The 17,303-nt window shown below is 46.0% G+C and overlaps 2 protein-coding genes across 4 annotated transcripts in view; one reads left to right on the forward strand and one right to left on the reverse strand.

Annotated features, from left to right (window-relative positions):
- Positions 1–4,760, reverse strand: part of Ikbkg (inhibitor of nuclear factor kappa B kinase regulatory subunit gamma) — a 35,457-nt gene extending 30,697 nt beyond the window's left edge. Inside the window, exon 1 of one of the 2 annotated variants that reach the window (XM_076561772.1) lies at positions 4,620–4,760. The gene's annotated coding sequence lies outside the window, so the exon portion shown is untranslated. The remainder of the gene's footprint in view (positions 1–4,619) is intronic. The other variant, XM_076561768.1, reaches the window with a different exon arrangement.
- G6pd (glucose-6-phosphate dehydrogenase) lies at positions 75–16,585 on the forward strand. Of its 2 annotated transcripts, none has more exons than XM_042269559.2 (13): positions 75–213; positions 1,145–1,272; positions 10,550–10,587; positions 10,688–10,796; positions 11,604–11,821; positions 13,552–13,713; positions 13,940–14,065; positions 14,328–14,421; positions 14,564–14,750; positions 15,028–15,263; positions 15,363–15,439; positions 15,538–15,630; positions 15,725–16,585. In XM_042269559.2, exons 2-13 carry the CDS (start codon positions 1,153–1,155, stop codon positions 15,813–15,815), a joined length of 1,551 nt encoding a protein of 516 aa, XP_042125493.1. In that variant the 5' UTR covers positions 75–213; positions 1,145–1,152; the 3' UTR covers positions 15,816–16,585. The 2 variants fall into 2 exon arrangements, with proteins under 2 accessions (XP_042125493.1, XP_042125494.1); XM_042269560.2 differs by having other exon boundaries at positions 13,555–13,713.
- Positions 16,586–17,303: the final 718 nt, after the last annotated feature.

Here is a 17,303-nt window from a genome sequence, read left to right on the forward strand (position 1 = left end):
GCAAGAGATGCGTGCGCACCTACTTCTGCTCCTCTCCCCTCCCTCACCGATGGAGTAGTCCGAAGCTCCTCCCCTTCTGCCTCTCCTGAGGCGGGTCAGCTCAGTCAAAGCACCCGCCCTCATGCATTAAATGGGCCAGCTAAGCGCAGCCCCCGGAAACGAGCTGTGCACTCCAGAACTGTGAACCTGTTTGGCAGCAGCAACTAAACGCAGGTAAAGGGGTGGTCTGATGGCACACCGGTGGAGGGATGTGCTTCCTGCTTGTACGCCTCATGTCCTTTTGATGTGCGCTATTTGTCATGCTTGGATATGGAAGAAAATCTACGAGGTCTTAACCCATCCCTTTGTACTCCGCACTTCCCCTCATTGGGCCCATGAGGACTAGACTTTTAGAAGAGAAGGGACCTTCCGGAATCACCTAGCTTGACCAGGAGAGAGCTGGAGCTGATCTCCACCATCTGCACAATCAAACATGTTCATTTCATTGTGGAGTTTCTGGCAGAGACTAAAGTGTGATGGCCCCAGACACAGGGCGATGCCCTGACTGGATTTTAATGAATTCCATTAATGCTTATAGTGATTTCGTAATGTACAGCCCCCAGAGAAGACAACATAGTGTGGGGAAACAGCTCCCAGTTTTTTTTATGACAGGGAACTCTTGAGGAGAGAGGGATAAGAGATTGAGGTAGAAATATAGAGGTAGAAGGATAGAGGGGAGAGAAACAGAAACACGGGATAGCCTCAGGAGGGCCTGGATCATTATCCACCAGCCCCTTCTGTCTCTTCTAAAGGGTTATTTATAGGAATGCCAAGGGGTGGAGCAAAGACTTCCCCCTAGCTCAGCCAAGTGCAGACCCTTCCAATCACCTGGTAACCAAGCACATGGTCAAGCAGTCCTCTAATGCAGCTCTGCTGGGTAAAGCAAACTCAGATCTCACTAGAAAACCTCTGTGGGCCTCCACAACATAGGAAGGTATGGCTGGAGTCCAGAAGCAGTAGTTTCTGACTCTGTATGCGCAGGCACACAGCATTCCCAGCCAGTAGTTTCAGTAACCTAGTGAGAACCCAAAGGAACCTTGAATAAGGTTAGGTTGTCAATGCTCTTCTGTTCTCCTGCCTTATCAATGAGCTTTTCTTTCACCAGAAAACATCATGGCAGAGCAGGTGGCCCTGAGCCGAACCCAGGTGTGTGGGATCCTAAGGGAAGAGTTGTACCAGGGTGATGCCTTCCACCAAGCTGATACACACATATTTATCATCATGGGTGCATCGGTGAGTCTCCCCTCAGGCCCTGAGTCTAAAAAATCAAATGTAGCAAGGCATTTCTCTTTGTACCTCAACTTTCCTGTCTGCTGAGGAACCACACAGGTTCTACTAGTTTGAACTCTATGGTATATGTTCCCACCTGTGTATCCTGATCATCACAGCAGTACCTGCTATACATCATGTACTTATGTTGAATTTCTCACTTGCAAGGAGTTTCAGAAATCTATGCTCAGCCTTTGAATGTGGACCAGACTTGGAACATCCAAGTTCTAAAGCACCATCTAGCTGGACTTCTTTCTCCTGGATGGAAAAAACTGAGGTGCAATCAGGGAATACTATTCAATCTATATTTTTTTTTCAAAATCTGTAATTTGACAAATGTTACAGTCAATTTCAGTGAAAGGATCTGAGGTCCTGCCTCTGTCTCTTTTCTCTCTACTGCATGAAGTTCCCTGGAGGCAAATACCCCCTCTTTGCCACATCTTCCAAAGCCTATTGCAGATTTCTGTTAATTCCACCTGGTTTCCAGTTGTCCAACTGGAACAACTATCATTGTACTCTGTTAGGAAAAACTGAAGAACAGAAACACAGTCAGAGGGGTGGTGTACTGATGGTACACAGTGAGACTGGGGCAGGTGGGGGCACCCTCTCTTATGTGCTATGTGGCAGTAGGGCATGTTCAGTGGCCAGGGTTTGATGGCAAAGGTAAACTCAATTGCTTGCTTTTAACCCTGGAATCAGCTCACTCTCGTGTGACCATCTTCAGTATTAACTTATTGTGTAATCTTGAGCAAGAACTTCATCAGAGCTAGTGTGTTCTTGAGAGGGTAGCCACTGGCTCAGCACCTTCCACACTCTGGGCCCCTCAGTGATGGAGGAACTCTGTGGTTCCTTGTTCATACATAGCGTTAACGCCCACTAAGAGCTAGGGCTGTAGCTCAGTAGTAAAGTTCTAACCTCTTATGCATGAGGCCCTAAGTTCAATTCTCAGTACTACCAAAAAAAAAAGAGGAAATCAGAACATGCCACCCCCTTTGCCAAACCTGTTCTTTGTCAGCCTTGTATTTCTGAGCAAAACTAGGAGTGGGAGAACTTAGAAAAGGAATGCAAAAGCAGAGGAGAAGGGCTCTACCACTGAAAGGGCAAGGGAGAGACACCTCAAGGCACTGTTCCCTGACTCCCTGTAACTCTAAGACCCAACAAAAGTACCCAGTCAGAACACACAGTTCAGCAGTCCTACCTTCAGCCCTGGCTCCAGCCTAGTTCCCTTAAAGGAGCCATGCATGCATGTATCAAACACAAACCTTGGCATATAGGACTCTATTAGGCCCTTCAATCTAAAGGGCCATCTGAAAGAGAAAGTAACTGAGGATGATTTCCCCTGCCCCACCCATGCTTTCATAAGCTTGCAACAACAATAACCCAAACAGCAAAGATAGTTTACAACTGCAGGACCCTCCCTCATTGACAGTTTGTTGTGTGACCTGGAACAAATGTCTACATTTCTCTGAACCTTAGTAGTTTTCACCTAACAAACAAGGGCCAGACAGCCTCTGGCTTTATCCTAGGCTGATTATGTGAGTTCTAGCCTGAAGTTGAGCAACTTCATTTCACTGCAATCAGTGTGGTTCCCCTTTACTCTCCTCTGCTCTGGCAGTGGGAACCAAGGCTTCCAGAGTAGAGATGGGAAGTGCTAGCTCCAACAAAAGGGAATGGGGAAGAAAGAGAGATTTGTTGAAGAGCATTGTTATTTCTCTCTGTTCCTCTCAGAGGGCCTGAGACAGACAGACCCTGTGCTGGGACAGCCCCCAGATTATCTCCTGCCTCACACTTTACTGAATGCATGAAGTAGACAAGGTGCTAGCTGATCTAGGAGACCTGCAAATTCTCCATTCATTCAATGTAGCAATCAAGTGTCTCCTCCAATTCACAACAGCCTTAGTCTCTATCCTTGTGAGAACAGTGTATTTTAGGAGCAAGCAAACAAACAGGATTTTAGAGAGCTGTATGTGACAGAAGTCACAAATGGGCTCTTATGTACTAAGCCCCCTGCAACACACAGGTCTCAAGTGGACCTAGAAAACAAGGCAAGTTGAGGATAAGAGGGCAATTGTCCTCTAAGTTGGAAACAAGCTCAGTGTGATCTAGAAACTAAAAGGAATCCAGTGGCTGACAGGCCCCAAGCCTAGGAAACTGGAACACACTAGGGCAAGCTGAGCCCAAGTAGCCATCCTCTGCCCCTTCTTCCTCCCCAGGTCCTTACCCAGTCTTTACCCATGTACCCAGCTTCCTACCTAGGATGTTCTTGTGCTGCCTCACTGTAGCTACTCCTCTTCTCAGGATTCCCACTCAAGGAAGGAAACAGAAATTCTTACTGTCCCACTCCAGAAAACCCTGTACTTATGGACCAGTGTGGGGAAGGAACCTGTGGACCTGAAAGGGTGTCTCTCCAGCCAATAGGACCTTGGTGAGGCTGGAAAGTGACTCTTTCCCTTTATGCAGAAGAAAAGGAGTAGGCCTCGGAGTTCACGTGGGTTGATGGACAGATGGGCTCACTACAGGGCTCATCTCTAGACATCGGTTCCCCCACCTAGATTATGTGACAGCCATAGAATCTGTAGGTACTCAGGGTCCATCCCACTGACAGGCCTGTGTGAGGAGTGACCTGGCAGTCCAAGCCTATCCCTCTTCTTGAGTCATTTCAGAATTGACTTCTCCCTTGGACTGGTAAGAGTCTTGCTGTGTCATGATGATCTTGGCATTCTCCCAAAAGAATGGTGGTGACTCATGGAGCCCCAGGGTGTAGGAAGGAGGCCTTTTGTTAGTTTTTTTTTTTTTTTAGCCCAAACCTACCTCACATTTCCCCCATCTCATTCCAGTGATTGGAAGCCACCTGATCCTCAGTCACAGCCCAGAACTCCACCTTGGGAAGCTAGGTGGGTTCCTCATCCCCAACGACCCTTGGGTATGATTTGGGTTTATAAAACAAGAGGTCAAACCTCAGCTGACCATAGGTCAGTTGGTGCTCAGATTTCTTTGCCCTTATCTGGCCAGATAGTTGTGGCTGGAGATCTTAACCATGCCCTAATTCTCCTAAGTCCCTACATGTCCTTAGGTAGCTCCTTCCCCTGCCATGATCCTTGGGCAATGTGAGGGGGTGGCAAAAATGAGAGATTTCCAGCTACCTCTCTAATTGCTCCCACTCCCACACATGGTAAATTTAGGTTTCAGTTCTTTTCATGTTCCTTATTTAAGAGGAGTACAGTGAGAGTCATGAAGCCAGCAGGAAAGGCAGAGTCACCCCCATCCTGAGAAGAATGGCTGCCTCCCGCCCCCACTGTCCTTAGTCCTACCTCACCTCCCTTGAGTAACTTGAAGGCAGGCAGACTGTCGGTTGCAGGAGCTGAGCTAAAACAAGGAGAACAGGTTCTATGTCTGGTTAATCCCAAAGGGAACAAGAACAAACAGCTCTGGGTGTTGGGCAACTGTGACTCAGCAAGCCTGTCCCTTACCACCAATACATTGGCTGGAGTCTGTCCTGATTCCTCCCAGTCTGTTGGAATTTGATCATAAGCAAACACTGCCTGCTTAGAAAGGTCTGAAGGCCAGGGATCTCATTGTTTTCCCAGCAAGCCAGCCCTTTCTGGAGTGTGTGAGCCCAGGACAAAGCCCTCTGACATGAGCAGTAACCCACATCCCACTGATGGGAGATGCCAGAGGCAGGCATTGAAAGTACTCTGAGGAACCAGGAGCCATCCTTGGGGAGATTCTGGCCAGAATGGGGTTTATCTAAACTGACCTTTGTGGAACTTGTAAGGGCAGCCATCTGGCACAACAGGGTAAAAACGTTGCCCAGCAAAGTGACTTAGGGGACAGTAAGTAGTTCACTCAGGTGGCCATGCTAGGTATCACATGAGGGAGTGACAAATGAGGAGGCTCTAGAGCAATAGGAGCCCAGCTGGCAACAAGTCTTAGACATTTTCCTGAAGATAGTCATCATAGCATGGGGCTACAAGGTGGCCATTGGGTTCAGGCTCCCAGAAGTGCATATGGAAGATGGTGGTTATCATGTGAACCCACTCCTCAGTGCTCAGGACTTTAATCCTGAACAGTTGACAGACAGGGGCACTAAGTGGAGGGAACTGCTCCCTCAGGCCAACACAGGTTGCCAAAGTTTGGTAACAGCCAACTGTGGACATTTTGGGAACTCAGTAGAACCTGGAAATGACCTACATACACCTGCTTCCATGGAACTGTCACTCAGCAAACCTCTGAAGTCAAACATTTAAGCCACTGGAAATCCCTGAGTGCCCATAACCATCCTTATCCAGAACTGCCATTTTCTATAGAAATGGATTCATCAATGCAGCCATATAGCTCAATCTCTTTTGTTTATTAATATGTTACTGGGAACATACCCCAAGGCTTCCTGCATGCTGAGCAAGTCTACCACTGAGCCTCAGCCTCTCCCTGAGGCTCTGCTCCCATTTTTTTTAAACGGGCTCACTATGTTTCTCAGGCTGGCCTTAAACTTGTTATTCTCCTGTCTCAACCTCCCAAGTTCTGTGATTACAGGTGTACACTACTGTATCTGGCTCAGTCATTTTTGAAGTTTGTATCTAAGGTTGCATTACCTCTTCAATGTTTTAATTTTGTTTATTTTATGTATATGGGTATTTTGCCTGCATGTGTGTCTGCACAACTTGCATATCTGGTGCCCTCAGAGGTCAGAAGAGGGTGTCAGATCCCCTAAAACTAGAGTTACAGATAGTTGTGAGCCACCACATGTGTTGTGGAAATCAAACCAGAAACCTCCAAAAGAATAGCCAGTGCTTTTAACCAACCACCAAGCCACCTTTCCAGCCCAACATCTTCATTTTAAAGAGCTAGTCAGCATGGGCTATGTTGTATACTAGTCCACTTATGATAGCAGGAAGTTGCCTATTGGTTATTGTGCTAAAGGAAACAGCAGTTCACTTCACTTTTTGGAGGTCTCTGGTCCATGGAGCCCAACATCTTCCCAGGTCACAGTGGGCCCAGGTAAGGAGTATTGTTCTGGCTGCATTCTACATAGCTTGTTTAAACTTGGCAAAGTTCATGTCACCCAGACCAACTCATCCCAAACACCTGGGAAATTAATTTCAAGATACCTTGTTAGATGGAATGGTGTTTTGAAATTTTAATTAGGTATGCCTGTAGTAAAATTTTCAACAAAATACTTTTGCATAAATATTCAGGTCCTTAATACTCAGAGTTGCTTTTTCTATAGCGAGTGAGTTGGGATACAGATGGGACCAGTGCCCCACTCCTGTGCCACTTGCTCACCTCTCCCCATGGAGTAGCAGTACCCTGTGTAGCTTGGGTTCACACCCATCCCATGGTCCTAATGATAGGGTTTGAGATGGAAGGGCAGATGCCCTACCCTATTCTTCAGGAGCTTGGTAGCCGTTTCAGCTCCTCCTTCTTAGACCTTGTTTGGCAGGGTACAAAATGAAAGCATGTTGGGCTGTTGATGGCTACTGGGAGATTGAACTGGGTGTGCACATTGGCTTAGAGAGGAGCATGGGGTCTTATGTAGGTCATCTTTAATGGAGTTGGATCATTTTCTCTGTAAACCCACACATGTATTCTATTGAATTTGTTTCTAGGTTCTTTATAATATGAACTTTAGTAAATGGTATTGTTTTAAATTGCTTATTTTGCCAACTGCTTGATGTTAATAAATAAAAGCAGTTAACTTGTATCTGTTAATATTTATAGTGTTTTTGTGGGGTGCTGTTTGGTTTGTTAGTTTTGCACTGCTAGGGATCAAACCCACTGGCTCATGCTTACTAAGCACTTTACCACTGAGCTATATTCTTAGCCCCAGATGTTTATCATTTTTATTGGAATATATATCAAAAATAATACAGACCTTAAGGGTGCAGTTGGACAACTTTTCACAAACTTGGCACACCCTTGTAAATTTCTCCCACCTTAAAAAACAGGCTGGAAAGATGGCTCATTGGTTAAGAGTACTTGCTACTTTTGCTCAAACCCAAGTTTGGTTCCTAGCACTCACATCAAGCAGCTAAAAACTCCCTGTAACTCCCAGTCCAGGGGATCCATTGTCCTCTTCTGCCTTCTATAGGTGCCTGTACTAATGTGAGCATACCACCACACATTCACATAATTAAAAATAAAATAGTGAAGCCGGGCGGTGGTGGCGCACGCCTTTAATCCCAGCACTCGGGAGGCAGAGGCAGGCGGATCTTTGTGAGTTCGAGGCCAGCCTGGGCTACCAAGTGAGTTCCAGGAAAGGCGCAAAGCTACACAGAGAAACCCTGTCTCGAAAAACCAAAAAAAAAAAATAAAATAAAATAAAAAAAAATAAAAATAAAATAGTGATTTAAATAAAAATAAGAAACAGAGCATTATCATCTGAAGTCCTACCACTTAGGAGGCCGAAGCAGGAGATTCACTTCAGGGAAGATGTTCAAGACTAGCCTGAGCAATGTAACAAGGCTCTTGCTTAAAACAATATAAAACATGGTGGTATACTCCTTTCATAATTCTAGAGGGGTAGAGGCAGGAGGATTAGGAATTCAGGGCCAGTCTTGGCTACATAATGAGTTTGAGGCTAGCCTAGGATACATGAAACCCAGTCTCAACAAAAAAAATAAATAATAATAATTTTTAACTGAATAAAGCCAGGTGTACTGGTACCCACCTGTAATCACAGCACTTATGAGACTGAGACAAAAGGATTACATTGAGTTTAAGGCCATTTAGCAAATTCCAAATTAGTTAGGGTTACATACCCAGATCCTATAGCAAAATCTGCACCCAAGAAGTCCCCCACTTTGTAGTCATTGTTCCCCAAGGAGTAATGTCAAACCTCCCCTCTGCCCTCTGCTCAATTATTTTTATCCTCTTTTCTTCATACACATTGCAATGCATAAATGGTATCTGTACTGCTGATGGCCTAATCTATGGCATTTCTGTCTCCCCACACAGTTCTTGGGTACCCCTGCTAGACAGTCTACTACCTGCCCAGGCAACCACTCACCTGAAATCTGTCATAATAGACTCATGTTGCCCATTCTGGGACTTTTAAGTGAACCCATGAGTATTTAGTCTCTTGTGTATAGGTTCTGTGGTTTAGTATAATGTATTTGAGATTTTCCAATACTGTTTGGAATGGTAGTGCATTCCTGAGTAGCTGAATACAAATATACATTTTGTCCATCTGTGTACTGGTTGATTTGAGCATGTCTGGGCTTTTTTTTAATTTATTTTATTATTATTATTATTATTATTATTATTATTATTATTATTATTATTATTTTGAGATAGAGTTTCTCTGTGTAACCCTGGCTGTCCTGGAACTCCATCTGTAGACTAGGCCTCTGACTCATAGAGATTCACCTGCCTCTCCATCTCCCAAGTGCTAGGATTAAAGGTGTGCCCTACCACTACCTGGGTCCAGGCTATTTTAAATTAAAGCTGCCATGACCATTCATGCACAGATCTTTGAGTAGCTGGCTGCCTGCTTTTTTCCTCTGGGGTAAAACCTAGTAGAGGAATGGTGGGTCATAAGATAAGTGTAGGTGTTTCACTTGATAAGAGGCTGTCAAGCTGTTTTAGATTTAACCATTGCACATTTCTACCCACAATCTGTGAGTTCCACACCAACAGTTTGGCTTTTTGTGGGGAGGGAGTTCTATTTGACATAGGGTCCCATGTAGCTCAGGTTAGCCTGGAACTCACTGTGTTGCCCAGGTTAGCCTTTTACTCATGAAGTTCCTCCTGCCTCCGCCTCCCAAGTGATTGAATTATAAGTATGTCCAATTATTATCATTTGGATTTGACCATTCTAGTGAGTATGAAGTGATGTCTTGTTTAATTTGTATTTTCTGATACCTGATGATCTTGAACACTTTCCATTTATTATTTAATGGCCATTTATTTTCTTTCTGGTGAAACATCTGGCCAAACCTTCACCCATTTCAGTTAGATTGTTTTACAGTGTGTCATAGGAGCTATTTAGATATTCTGAATACAGATAAATTTAGTGAATGTTATCTCTAAGGCTGCACCTTGTCTTTTTGGTGCTAGCGATTATACTCTGGGCCCTGTACATGCAAAGCACAAACCCTACCACTAAGGCCATAATACCATGCTTGCCTACTAATTTCCCTTTCTTCCTTCTTTTCATTGTTTCGTAATACTGGAGATTGAACCTAGAGTTTCACACATGCCCTTCATATTTTCATATCACTCTCTCCTGCTCTATCTCCCCTTTCTCTGTGCAGGCCTTCAACTCACTATGTATCCAAGGATAACCCTGAAGTCCTTATCCTCCTACCTCTACTTCTGGAGAACTAGGATTATAGGCTGCAGTACAATGCTGGCTTATGATTATTATTTTATATACTAAGAAATCTCTACCTACTCCTATCTTTTTAATCTAGCAACTTGGCTAAATTCTCATTAACTCTAATAATTAGTCTGTAGGTTGATTTGATGTATTTTTAAATAAACAAGCTATCATCTAATGACAGGTTTTTGTGTTTTTTTTTCTAAACCTTATACCATTTTCATTTTCTTGTCTTATAATACTGGCAAGGGTTTAATAACTAAAGAAGCAATAGCAGGCATTAAGAATACCCTCATAGACACCCAGAGGTGCATCTATGATCATGTTTCCGGAAAGATTTAACTGAGGAAGAAAAATCTACCGTGACTGTTCATGTCACACCCTATTGGTTGGTGTCCCTGACTAAAGGAAAACAAGAGAAAGTAAGCTGAGTGTCCATATTCAACTCTCTGCTTCTTGACTGTTGACACAAAGTACTTCACACCCCTATCACCATGCCTTCCCTGACATGTCAGACTGTACCCTTAAACTGTGAGCCTGAATGAACCCTTCATCCCTTAAGTTACTTTCTGCCAGGTATTTTGTCACAGCAACAAGAAAAGTAACCAATTTTTCTGACTTCATTAATTGAATGACCATCTCATTACTTTATAACCCCTTTTATGCTAATGTGGCATCTGTCGTATCTCACAGGTTGTGTTTTGTATGTGCTGCCTTTATTATCCTTAAGTTCTAATGAACCCAATGTCTACATTTTCATCTTGAACCTGGCAGACTCATCTACTCACCTGTATTGGCACAAGGCTGGATCAGGGTTGAATCTCTGAGCTCCTCTGATGATATATGGGGACACCCAGATCACTGTGGTGGGGAATGATCTAGGTCATATCAGCTCTTTCTGACCATGTGTTTTCTCTGCTGCAGGGTGACCTGGCCAAGAAGAAGATCTATCCAACCATCTGGTAGGTATAACTCTATACTATCCTCCAAAAAAGCCTTTCTACCTGGGACAGGTGTTGACCTTCCCTACCTAGCCTGAAAACAGCTTTGTTGTACCTTCAGGTGGCTGTTCCGGGATGGCCTTCTACCCGAAGACACCTTCATTGTGGGCTATGCCCGCTCCCGTCTCACAGTGGATGACATCCGCAAGCAGAGTGAGCCTTTCTTTAAAGTGAGTGACATTGGAGTATCCCAGAGCCTTGTTCTGCCATTTCCCTTATCCCACAGCAAGACTAGCTCCAAGCAGCCCACGAGGAGACATGTCCTATTCCCATCATAAGCAACACTTCCTTCCCCACTTCTCATTTGACTGGCTGAGATGCAGGGCCACCCAGAACACTCAAGCTCTGACACCTCACATTCTTGCTCTCTTTTACCAACCACTGAAAAGCTATGTCCACCTATTTATGACACCTTTTCTATGACTTCTGGACAAAGACAAAAGAAGATGGTCAATCAGCCTCAGATCTGTTTCCCAACTTCACTCTGACCCAGCCTCTCTGGCTCCATCCTGCTGTGCTCTATTGCCACACTGAGTCATGCCAGCAGCTGGAAGGACTCCTCCAAGTACCTCTTCCCCCTAGTAATTATGCTATGTTGGCATTTTCTCAGCACCTATAGTTTGCTATGATAATTTTGGAGAGACATCTTTCTCCAACATTCTTTTCTCTCAGGTCAGAATTTCTGAAATCATATTTCTGTTCTAAGCATGAGGGCCCTGAGGATATGCAAACTATACCAATAATTTGCCCCACCTGCATACAGTATTCTGCTGTGTGCCTCAGCCCCCTGCCCATGGGTACACAAAGTTACCAGGATGAAGGAAACTCTTGTACTTGTGGAGCCATGACAGTTGGCTCAAGGGAAATACAACTTAGCTGTGGAACAAGGCATAGATAAGTGAGATCCTTCTCTCCTTTAGAGTAGAACAAGTGTAGATTCTGAGAAAAGTAGAAGCTGACATTTTTCTGTCTCCCAGGCCACCCCAGAGGAAAGACCCAAGCTGGAGGAGTTCTTTGCCCGTAACTCCTATGTGGCTGGCCAGTATGATGATCCAGCCTCCTACAAGCACCTCAACAGCCATATGAATGCCCTGCACCAGGGGATGCAGGCCAACCACCTATTCTACCTGGCCTTGCCCCCTACAGTCTACGAAGCTGTCACCAAGAACATTCAAGAGACGTGCATGAGTCAGACGTAAGGCCTATCTTTCTCTCTCCCTTCCTGTCTGTTTGCTCTTGCTTCTGCTACTCTGAATGCCCAGTTTGTTGTCCAGATGGATTAGCATTCCCAAAAAGGGAACAGGCTATAAGTACTAGAGTTTTCTAACAGCCTTTGCTATTACCTCCAAGGTTCTCAACTACAAAATAGTGGCCCCTTGCAACAGTTCCCACCATGACCACAAGATGACAGTGTTGCCCCACAGAAGAGCTACTCATATGAGGCATATTCTCTCTCTCTCTCTCTCTCTCTCTCTCTCTCTCTCTCTCTCTCTCTCTCTCTCTCTCTCTCTCTCTCTTCTCTTCTCTCTCTTCTCTCTCTCTTCTCTCCCCTTCTTCCCTTCCCCAGCAGGCCCACCGGGAGGCAGTGTTGTTTCATAAGAGACCACTGAAAACTGAACACCATCTTTGTCTTGCTCCTGATTTTGAATTTAGTAAACAACTTTAGTGTTCTGTTATGAAATGCAAAGAAAGGAACCTGCTCTTTTAAAATCAGTGGAAATCTGGGCAAGGTGACTCACACATATAATCCCAGCACTATGGAAACTAAGACAAGAGGAGTACTTGGAGTTCAGGGCTAACCTGAAATACAGAGTGAGACTGTCTCAAACAACAACAAAAAAATTTAAGCAGAGTATAGTGGCACACTTGTAATCTCAGTAGTCAGGAGGCAAAAGGATCACTATGTAGTCAAGGCTGGCAATGGGCTACATAGTGAATTTAGAGTTAGCCTAGTCTTCATAGTAAGAACCTGTCTCAAAAAGAAAAAATGCTAGTTTTAAAAAAAATAAAACCAATAGAAGTCAGTTGCATTGGGCCATGACTATAGTCCCAGGTACTCAAAGGATGATGCAGGACTACCTTTTGAGCCCAGGAGTTCCAAGCCAACCTGAGTAATATAGCAAGACTTCATCTCAAGAATATAAAACCAAGGGCTAGAGAGATGGCTCAGTGGTTAAGAGCACTGATTGTTCTTTCAGAGGTCCTGAGTTCAATTCCCAGCAACCACATGGTGACTCATAACACCTGTAATGAGATCCAATGCCCTCTTCTGGGCATGCAGATGTACATAAAGACAGAGCACTTACATACATTAGATAAATGGATGGATGGATGGATGGATGGATGGATGGATGGATGGATGGATAGATAGATAGATAGATAGATAGATAGATAGATAGATAGATAGATAGATAGATAGATAGATAGATAAAACCAATAAGGAAAGCCAGACATGATGGTACATGTCTGCGATCCCAGCTCTTAGGAAGTGGAGGCACAAAATCAGGAACCTTTGATACATGAGACCCTATCTCAAACTAAAGTAAAACTAGTAAGGAAGTTGTGTCCTTGATGTCCTATCTGCCTAGTTCCCTGTTGGCTGCTGGGCTACTTCTGACCCACTGAGTATCTAGTATGGGAAAAGAGGGAAACAAAGCCATCCAAGAATGTGCCAGTCATGCTACCCTAGCACCAAGGTAGGCAGATCCCAGAAACTGATCCAGTCCTCAGCATGTTGACAAGAAGGCTTCTAAGATGCTGTCTGTGCAGGGTAAAGATCGATAGCAGTCAGCAGAGCTTCCCTGGGTCACCTGAGAATACAGAGTAGATGAAAGCCCTGCTCCCTGTGGTGAGGGTTAGGGTGACATGGCCCTGGGCCTATTCCTGGGGAAAGGTTTGGGAAATAACATGAGTGGGGGCTCCCAGCAGCGGCTGGAATCGCATCATAGTGGAGAAGCCCTTCGGGAAAGACCTGCAGAGCTCCAACCAGCTGTCGAACCACATCTCCTCTCTGTTCCGTGAGGACCAGATCTACCGAATTGACCACTACCTGGGCAAGGAGATGGTCCAGAACCTCATGGTGCTAAGGTGCAAAGGGGACAGGGTGGAAGAGGACCAGGGCAAGGGTGGAAATGTGAGGAACCCCACCTGCCCCACTGCCCCAAAGACAGATTCCTGAAAGATGCTGGCCAGGGTGCTAGGCTCTAGCTTGGCTCAGATACAGCCCCTATACTATGGAATCCCAAGGGTAGATCCACTCATGGGCCCTTCCATAATGTCTCTCATGCTAGCCTCTTTCCTGTACCTCCCACAGATTTGCCAACAGGATCTTTGGCCCTATCTGGAACCGAGACAACATTGCCTGTGTGATCCTCACATTTAAAGAGCCTTTTGGTACTGAGGGTCGTGGGGGCTACTTTGATGAATTTGGGATCATCAGGTAAGAACCCATATTCTATTCCAACTTGGTTCATCCTCATACCCTGAGGGCTAGTATTCAACCCATTCAGCTAAACCCCAAAGGGTTTCCAGGGTCAATGTCTACTTCCTTGCCTAAGGAGACCTAGAAGACACTAGGGATAAGGAAGCAAGGTTTCCCAGCTTGTCACTAGAAAGCCCAGGGGCCCCTAGAACTTGGTCATCTCCTTGTTCCTACCCTGGAAGTGGCACTTGGCCAGAATATCTGCCTCTTCTGATACTAGGGACGTTATGCAGAACCACCTCCTGCAGATGTTGTGTCTGGTGGCCATGGAAAAGCCTGCCTCCACAGATTCAGATGATGTCCGTGATGAGAAGGTAGGTAGAGAGGTATGTCCACCAGGTCCCCAGCAGCTATGCCCCATGGCAGGCCACTCTATGACAAGGCACTGGGCTCATATCTGTTTCCCTATACCCTCCCTGAAACCGAGGGGCCCACTCTACATTGGTTTTCTCCCAGGTCAAAGTGTTGAAATGTATCTCAGAGGTGGAAACCAGAAATGTGGTCCTTGGCCAGTATGTGGGGAACCCCAATGGAGAAGGAGAAGCTACCAACGGGTACTTAGATGACCCCACAGTGCCCCGTGGGTCTACCACTGCCACATTTGCAGCAGCTGTCCTCTATGTGGAGAATGAGCGGTGGGATGGTAGGTGACATCTCTGGGACCCAGAAAGGCAGGGCTAAATAGATATACCCTCAAAAATACACTTATTAGCATGGTCATATACATGGTGCTCAGTGGTAAGGGATGCTGGAGAAGGAGGGATGGCACAAGTGAGACACTACCCTAGTCATACTTATTCCTCATGTACACATTCACACATGTACACAGGCACAGGGGATCTGCTCCTCCCTCCCTCCACACACGCACACAGGGCAAGACTATAGAAAAGCCAGTCCCTGAGGCCAGCCCTGCCCCGTAGGGGTACCCTTCATCCTGCGCTGTGGCAAAGCCCTGAATGAGCGTAAGGCTGAGGTGAGACTGCAGTTCCGCGATGTGGCAGGCGACATCTTCCACCAGCAGTGCAAGCGTAATGAGCTGGTGATCCGTGTGCAGCCCAATGAGGCTGTATACACCAAGATGATGACCAAGAAGCCTGGCATGTTCTTCAACCCTGAGGAGTCAGAGCTGGATTTGACCTATGGCAACAGATACAAGGTTCCCACAGGGAGGACCATCTGGGCAAGGTCCTAAGGGAGGCCCTGGGTGGCTGAGTACAGTGGTATCAGCAACATTCCCCTTTCCCCAACCCTGCAGAATGTGAAGCTCCCTGATGCCTATGAACGCCTCATCCTGGATGTCTTCTGTGGGAGCCAGATGCACTTTGTCCGCAGGTGAGGGACCTCCCCAGCCTAATACAGTCAGGCAAGAGGGTGGCCTTCTCCCTCCCTCCCTATGTGACTCTACTCCATCTTACACTGTATCCCTTCAGTGATGAACTCAGGGAAGCCTGGCGTATCTTCACACCACTACTGCACAAGATTGATCAAGAGAAGCCCCAGCCCATCCCCTATGTTTATGGCAGGTAAGGGAAGGATGGGACCTAAGGGAGCCAAGGCAAGCAGGGCAGTGGGAATTAACAGGGACAAGGGTCACTTATGTCTTCCTTTGCCTCCCAGCCGCGGCCCCACAGAGGCAGATGAGCTGATGAAGAGAGTGGGCTTCCAGTATGAGGGTACCTACAAGTGGGTGAACCCTCACAAGCTCTGAGCCTTGGGAACTTACACCATTCGCACTCTTCCCCTTTTGTCCACCCTTTCTGTGTCTGTCCTTCCCACCACCTAACCCTATATTAGGACTATTGACCCCATATTGGAAGGACTTTGGGACCATAGGCCTTAGCCACACATTCCAGTCCCTGGGCTCGGGCCACCACTCTATCCTATGCTGCTGCTGCCGCTGCCACAGCCATCACTGCTGCTGCTGCCGCCGCCGCCACCGAGCCCAGCTACATTCCTCAACTACCAAGTGCTCAAAACTCACTGTAATGCTTTCGGGGCCACCAATAGCCCTGTCTGAGCCACTCCTCTCTCCACAAGACCTGAATCACCTCCTCTGCTCACTCTAGCCCCTGCAAAAGGAAGAACAACAGTCTATCAATCTGTCCCTAGACTCCTCAAGACAGGAGTTAGGAACAATGGGGAAGAGCCTTGAGCCTCAGAGGGATAATGACCAAACTACACTCCCTGGTGTCTATGGGAAAACTCCTCAAAACTCGAAGAAAGTGGTCAAGGATACCCATGTGAGAGGACCTGCCCATGGCCACACCAGCTTCAGTGCCACTTGACATTTCCCCCTCACCAGTTGGAAGAGACCTCATACTGCCTATCAACATTTTGGAGCCCTAGATGTCCCCTCACCAACTCCATACTCCATGGTCATCTTCATCCCACCCACAGGCAGCCTTCTCACCAAAGGAAAGCAGAAGTAGCAGCTAGGATTTCCCTACCCCAACCTTGCCATTAAATCCTCAAACAGTTTACTTGTCCCCCTTGTCATTTATCAGTTCTGTTCCTTTATAGAACTCTGACTAATACACATGGGGAGTGGGGAAATAATAAGTCTCTCCTTTATGGTCCTGGATGGCAGGGAGGAAATGACAAGGGACAGGTCAAACTACTTGAGGATGTAATGGCAAGGTTGGGGTAGGGAAATCCAAGTAGTCCAACAATGCTATTACCTGATAGAAAGGCCAAGGATCCAGTAGTTGTTCAGTCTGTGAGACTAGATATCTCAACAGCCCCAATCTCGTGCTGGAGTCCCAGTTTTCAGTCTAGGTTGGAATCCCAAAGAAATATGTTCTAACACCAACAAAGAAATGGCTCATGAATAAGAAAGATGAACTTGCCAGCAAGAGTGAGGGCAGGCATGCAGGCAGGCAAAAAGCAAGTTTCCTTTGTTCATGTCCTTTTATATGGGCTGCCACCAGGAGATTTAGGGCAGGCCTTCTGACCTCAAATGATATGGATTTTGAGTAGGTCTTCTGCCTCAAATGATCTAACAAGAAAAATCCCTCAGTAATATGTCCAGCTTCTTGGATTTAGTTAATTACAGGTGTAGTCGAGTTGACAACCAAGATTAGACATCACACCATGTTACCTTCTGAATTCCTACCCCACTACCTTCTCCATGCTTCCCCTCCTTTTCTGTCTCTCATCATCCTTACTTCTGAGGTGTCCCACAGTGGTTCAGCCAGGA

The sequence above is a fragment of the Peromyscus maniculatus genome, chromosome X, assembly GCF_049852395.1.
Source record: "Peromyscus maniculatus bairdii isolate BWxNUB_F1_BW_parent chromosome X, HU_Pman_BW_mat_3.1, whole genome shotgun sequence".
In the NCBI taxonomy this organism is placed as follows: domain Eukaryota; kingdom Metazoa; phylum Chordata; class Mammalia; order Rodentia; family Cricetidae; genus Peromyscus; species Peromyscus maniculatus.